This window comes from Falco punctatus (assembly GCF_963210335.1).
Source record: "Falco punctatus genome assembly, chromosome: 6".
Classification (NCBI taxonomy): domain Eukaryota; kingdom Metazoa; phylum Chordata; class Aves; order Falconiformes; family Falconidae; genus Falco; species Falco punctatus.
Window position 1 is genome coordinate 36,880,688 of NC_137585.1, and position 6,626 is coordinate 36,887,313.

The 6,626-nt window shown below is 58.6% G+C and overlaps 1 protein-coding gene across 1 annotated transcript in view; it reads right to left on the bottom strand.

The window, feature by feature from the left end:
- Positions 1–6,626, bottom strand: part of SHISA8 (shisa family member 8) — a 32,984-nt gene that overhangs the window by 4,117 nt on the left and 22,241 nt on the right. The window contains exons 2-3 of the mRNA XM_080393053.1: positions 903–1,027; positions 654–794 (exon numbers count right to left, since the gene is read on the bottom strand). Of these exons, the coding sequence (XP_080249179.1) occupies positions 654–794; positions 903–1,027 (266 nt within the window). The remainder of the gene's footprint in view (positions 1–653; positions 795–902; positions 1,028–6,626) is intronic.

Sequence of the window (6,626 nt, forward strand, 5' to 3'; positions counted from 1 at the left end):
CCCCACGGGTACAGCCCTCCACCGGCCCTCGGGACTGGGGGGAGGCCGGGGGGGGGGGGGGGGGGGCTCTGGGTGGGATCCTGGGTGCGGGGGGATCTTGGCCATGGATTGCTGAGGGGTGCTGTGGGGTTTGGGAGGTCCTGGGCACCGATTCATTCGACACCGTAGCGTGTGCATGCGAGATCCTGAGCTCTGGCTGGGTGGGCAGTGCTGCGCGTCTGTTGGGGGTCCTGGGTGCTGACTGTGTGGGGAGCACAGCGGGTCCATAAAATCATTTAGGTTGGAAAAGACCTTTAAGATCATTGAGTCCAACCGTAAACTGAACGCTGCCAAGCCCACCGCTGAGCCGCGTCCCCAGCTCTGACTGGCTGGGGTGGGCAGCGGGTCCATGTGGGATCCAAGGCGCTGCCTGGCTGGGGCAGGGGGGAGCTGCAGAGCCCCCCCCCACGAGCAGCTGCCCCGGCAGCCCTGGGGGACAGGGGTGCTCATCCTGCCTGTGCCCCTCGGTGAGCCCCCCACCCCTCACACCCCGTCTGCAGGGTCCCTGGGGTGCATCCCCCCCAGCTGCTACCCCACCCCTCCCACCCCGTCTGCAGGGTCCCTGGGGTGCATCCCCCCCAGCTGCTACCCCAGCCGGCGGCAGCGGCACTCACCTCCAGCCTTGAGGGTGGTGTAGGCGGTGTAGGCAGGGGCTGGCGTGCCCAGGCTGCTGCCCAGGGGCAGGCTCTTGCCATGGCCGTGGGGCCGCCCCAGCGGGGGGGCGATGGCCACTGCGTTGTTCAAGGGCGGCTTGTCTGGGGGGGCAAAGGCAGGCGGGCGGGGGGGTCAGCCGCAGGCAGTGCCTGCCCACTGCCTTTACTCACCCAAGGGAACTTGCTTTCCCCCACCGTGCTAGTGCTTACCTGTGCTGTTCCTGGGGGAACCTCGGGCCAGACCCTCGCCCAGTGGGACCTGCATGCCCCCCATGAGACCGTCCACATGCTCAGAGGGGCCAAGGCCCGGCTGCTTCAGCAGGTCTGTCAGTGTCCTGGGAAGAGGGGTGAAGGGCTGTTAGGGCGATACCCCACTCCCCTGGCCCCACTAATGAATCCCAGCCCCAACACCCCCCCCTCTTTGGAGGCAGAGCCGGGTAGTCTGGGGCTAGGAAATGTCTGCTGGGAGCAAGTAGTGCACCCAGGCTTCTGACCTGGCTTTTGCATGGAGGCTGGCGAGCCCCCCACCAGTGAATTGGGGTCTGGCTGGGGCTGAGCCCTCCTGGAGCCGGGAGCATCAGCAGGTGAGGGCGGTGAGGGAAAAATGTGACTTGGAGTGGGCTGCAAGGGTACTATGAACAGAGTCGGAGGAAGCCGAACTGACAGTGGCTAGAACAACGCCTCAGGGATGCTACCCCAGAGCTGAGAGCCTGGTGGAGGAGGGAGGGGACAAGGGGGGGGACACTTTGTCCCCTCAAAGTCCCTTCAAAGTGGAGAAGAGCCCGAGGAAAGGATTAGAGAGGCCACTTGTGCCTCTTCAGGGAGGAGGATGAACTAGTGGCAGCTTAACGCCCTCCTTATAAGTAACGGCATTAAACATTAAACACCATTACATAAGATAAAGCCCTATTTCTTTTAACATTTGTGGACAGAGATGCTGCAGATGTGGCCCACTGGCAGTGCCAGAGCAGGGCACATCGACCATGCCGGAGTGGGGCACACTGGCAGTGCCAGAGCAGGGCACATCGGCAATGCCAGACCAGGGCATGCCCAAGTAGTGTTGCAGCCTTTGGCAGCAAGTTGTGGCGCTGGCCAGGATGCTGCTGTTGGCATGGGGCTTCACAATGAGGAGACATGTCATTCCCCCTGTAGAGACCGGTCCTGTGTGACTGCAAGGGCACAGCAGTGTCCAGTCGGGGCTTTTCTTGGCTCCCTAATCCCCAGCTCACTGTCAGCATGCCTTGCACCTCGAAGGCTCTGGCTGTCTCATAGACACACACCAGGAGCTGCGGCAGGAGCTCACAGTTAGCAAGTGGCTGGACGATAAACAGCAGATTAAATTCAACGTGCATAAATGCAAATTGGAGTGGAAGGGGGGAATAATCCTGACTATGGATGTGTCAGCTCATGGCTCTGGAGCGCTCATTTTAGTGAACCCAGTGTGGGGAATTGCCAGGGAAGGCAGTGAGATCAACAGGGAAAGCAGTGGGTTATGCCCACAGGTGCAGATGCTCAAGAGGCCCTGAGGGCTGTTCCTGGGACGTTTTCCTGCCCAGTTTGGATCAGTCAACATCATAGGATGAAGGCAAGAGCAAAGCTACAAGGGAGAGTTGCTTGCCCTTTGGGTTAATTTCACATCATTCTTGGGGAGCTTTGGATAACACCCCCCTGGGATCACTTAATTTCCAAATGGGCCAACAGGACACTCATGGAGCCGAACAAATTGAAATGAGGGAAGAACAATAACCCCTGGCACCAGTATATACTAGGGGCTGACCAGTTGGAAGGCAGCTTGGCAGAAAAGGGCCTGAGGATGCTGGTGGACACCAAGCTGGCCATGAGCCAGCAGTGTGCCCTTGGGCCAAAGGTGGTGAATGGTCAGTCCCTGAGGCTGCGTTAGGCAAAGCATGCCAGCAGGTGTGCTGGCTCCGTCTCTGGGCTCCCCTGTACAGGAGAGACATGGACATACTGGAGAAAATCCAGCAAAGGGACACAAAGATGATGAAGGGACTGAAACATATCTCTCTTGAGGAGAGGCTGGGAGAGCTGGGACTGTTCAGTTTTGGGAAGAGAAGGCTCAGGGGGATCTTAATCAATCTGTGTGAATATCTGAAGGGAAGGTGCAACAAGGACAGTGACAGGCTGACAAGAGGTGACTAGCACAAACTGAAACACAGGAAATTCTGTTTAAACAGAACAAACAACCTTTTTTCCTGCAAGTGTAGTCAAATTCTGGACCAAGCTGCCCAGAGAGGCCATGGCATCTCCATCCTGCAGCTATTCAAACCCCACACCTCCCCAGGAGCCCTCCTGCAGCTGACTGGCCCAGCTCTGAGCCCAGCCAGGCTCCCTTGGCCAGGGGTGCTGCACCCTGAGAAGCTCTGGGCACAAGCCTGGGTGGGTGGTGGGCTGTGCCCTGCCAGGCCAGGGGGAAGGCAGGTCCCCTGAGACTGTGGGCACTGGCTGTGAACCTGGGGAGCTGCTGTGCCATCAGCTACCACCTTCCCTGAGGTGCACTGCTTGCCTGCCCCCTCCCCACTGGCCACTGCCTGCTCTCGCCTGTCCCTGGGGCCCAGCACTCAAACAGGCTTGTTTCACCAGGAAGTTCAACGTGATTTGACCTATTTTTTTAAGTTGTGGTGGGGGTTTTTTTGTTGGTTTGTTTTTTTTTCCCCTCGGGTCTATTTTGAAGCTTCAGCAATCCTTTATCTGTGACTTCCTCTCCAGATAAATCCATCAGTGCTCTTTCTCTTAAGCCTGCCCTCCACATGTGGACGATAACAATTAACAATAATGGCACAAGCAGCTCTTAGTGAGCTATTTTGCTAAGGTGAGAAGCATGCACGAGCCCTCAGTGCCGGCAACACCCGGATTCACCCCCTCGACTTGCACCAAGATGTGCAATCAGCCAGGGCTGCACCCCCCCTCCCCATCCTCAGGGAGCCTGGTGCAAAGAGGTGGACCTGGAGGGTGACGCGGTGTTAAGGACCTGCTGTCTCACCGTACGTACTTTTGGGGGTCTTATGAGTCCTAGCCTAGTCCCATAGCTAGGGGCCCTGGGGAAGGTCAGGCCACATCTCCCTAAGTCACTTGTCAGTCTGTGGCTCCAAGGTAGTTTCAGGCTGCAGATGGAGGTAGGGAACACAGGGCAGATGCGGCTTTAAACCTACACTGCTTGTCTGCAACAAAACACTAATGATCAGCACCACCGAGGCCTCCATCCACCAGCACGGCCACAGATGCTGAGCATACAAGGCCATGTGGGAAGGTTGCTTGCTACCCAGCTTGCCTGAGCACAGTCATGCAGCCACCTCCCTGGCAAGCCTGCTTGTGCCAACAGGTGCAACCAAGGTCCCCCAAACCAGCCTGGCATGTGCCCTGAGACCACGCGACGTGGGAGATCCAGGAGCAGCGACAGAAGCCAAGTCAGCTCCCCAGCAGCAACTGGCATGCAGTGCTTGGTCTTCCCGAGCCATCCCCAGGGAAACCGCCAGTGCATGAAACAGAGGTGCCCATGTGGGAGCAGGGCCCAGGGCCTGGCAAAGCACCCCAGCCCAGGGTCTGACTTGCTTTTGGGAGGTCTGAGCTCCACACCCCACAAGCCCAACAGGAGAGCAGCTGCGAGTCCTAGGCAAGGGGACAGTGATGGGAGGAGATGGGAGTGCAGCCTCCAGAGGAAAGGAGAGATGGAGTGACAGGTGAAGTGACATTGCCCCGAGCTGGACTGAACCCTTGGAGGGGATACAGAAGGTGGCAGTGAGGTTTGGAGTAGAGGCACAGTGGTGGAAAAAACACATGGCATGCTGCAGCTGCGGATGGGCTGCCACCCCAGCCGGCCACACTGTTTCTGTGCTCAGCAAGAGCATCAGGTTCACCTCCCAGGGTGGGGACGTTTCCCATGTCCCACAGTGCATCTGCTCGGGGCAGGGGGTGCCCGTCCATGAAACCGAGCAGCGCAGGCACCGTGGGACACCTGCCCACCAGGGCCAGGACACTCAGGGATGCTCAGGAAGGCTTGGGGGTAGCAAGGCGCCTTTGCAAAACTGGAGTTGCAGCTGGGGGTAACGAAGCTTAGGCAAAGCACTGGGTGGTGGGAGTAAGCCCACCTGGCTGGACATCGTGTCCAGTCTGAGGACAGCAATCCAGGTCTCCCTCCCTGCCAGAGCTGGGTCCCCTCTCTCATCCCCCGGAGAGCCAGGGTGGAATGTGACGACTTGCCACACTGCCTGCAAACACCTTTTCTAGGTCTTTGCTGCCACCTGCTACCATGGGCATTGACTGCAGTCATGTCTGTGGACTGGAGCATTGCCAGAGAAACACCTGGCACGGTTGGATGCACAGTGGTGCTGGGTTTTGGGACCCCAAATAGCACAAGGGGACCCAGAGAGTAAAAAGCCAGCACTGGGGTCTCAGCTACTGTGGCTGCCAGGGCACTGGCTCCCACCAACTGTTTTGCCCCTCTCCAGTATCCCTGCTGCCCCCCAGGATGCTGCTCCTCACCCAGCTCTTCCCATAGGGATGTTCACCCCAGCCATAACCTGCAATCCCTCCCCAGGAGGTTTTGGGGAAAGGTCCAGGGCACGTGCCTGCTCTTGTGCAACGGGCACAGCCAGATCACAGCAGCCCCAAGGACCTGATGTCCCCGGAGATCGGAGGCCTGAAGAAAAACACAGGCAGGTGTCCCTGACTCAATGCGGGGTTTGGCCAGGCTGAGCAAGTACCGGGGACGGGTGCCAAGCGTGAGCCAAGCAGGAAGGAGAGGGGTTTGCGGGAGCTATCATAAAGTCCTGCGGGAGGAAGGCAGATGGGGAGGGGAGGACACACCAGGTAGCTGCAGCTGCTCAGGCACCCACTTCCCTAGGTGAACCAGCAGGCAAAGCCAGGAGGAGAAGCTGTGCTGGAGGCGGCTGAGGCATGGGGGTCTCAGGAGAAGCTGGATCAGGGCACAGGTGTCACCATCTGGGAGGAGCTAGTGGGGTTTCTGCACCTGGTCACTCTTCCTGGGCTCAGATCAGGACCAGGACCATGACAAAAGATGTCTGGAAGTGCAGAAGTGGTTGACCTTGCCCCCACAAGTGGGAAGCCTGCAAGCAGTGGCAGCGTGAGCTGTCCTGGGTCAGCAGTCAATGCTCCCCAGGAGCGGAAAAAGCCCAGCAGGAGGGAGGGATGGGAACGGAAACCAAGCCAGCAGTGCAACAGGGAGCTGGCCCGAGGCCACAATGCGGTGCCCAAGGAGCAAATGAGAATCTCCTACCTGAGGCGCTGGGAGGGAGGTGAGGTAGTACTGCCGTGCCTTGGGCCACACGTGGGTACAGGGGCAAGGCAGCTAGAAATAGCCCTGCTCCCTTGGAGGCGTCAAGACAAAATGTATTGCCCAGGCTGAGCGGGCACACAGCAGGATGGAGGTGACAGCATCCCTTTTTGGATGCCTGTGCCATATACCCAGCCTGTGGCACTGTCTCCATCAGCCCAGCACCCAGGAGGCCATGCCAGCCCAGAGCCCTGCCTTGGTGCCCAGGTCTGTACCTGATGCACTGCTATGACTTGTCAGTCACTGTTCCAGTGGAACTGGAGCTGCTTGTGGCTTATGCGGAAGGACATAGGGCACAGGAGATGGTGAGACTTCACCTGACTTCTGCGGTGATGGAAGTGCCTTTCTGATTTTGTGCCACAAAAGTGGATGAGAAAAACTCGCCTTCTTCCAGTCCATGTGCCAGTGCCTGAAAAATCTGTGGCTTTGGGAAGAAAAGGCACCAATCTCCCCAAACTAATCAGGAAAGTTTGGATTTGCACGGGCAAGAGGGAGGGAGGACTTCGGGAAACACATGGCTCCAGCAGCACAGAACTGAGGCTACCCACAGAAAACACTCCCCAGTGAGTGGCAGCAGTCCTGCTGGCAGCTGGTGATGGAAGAAGGCAAGACCCACCGGCAGG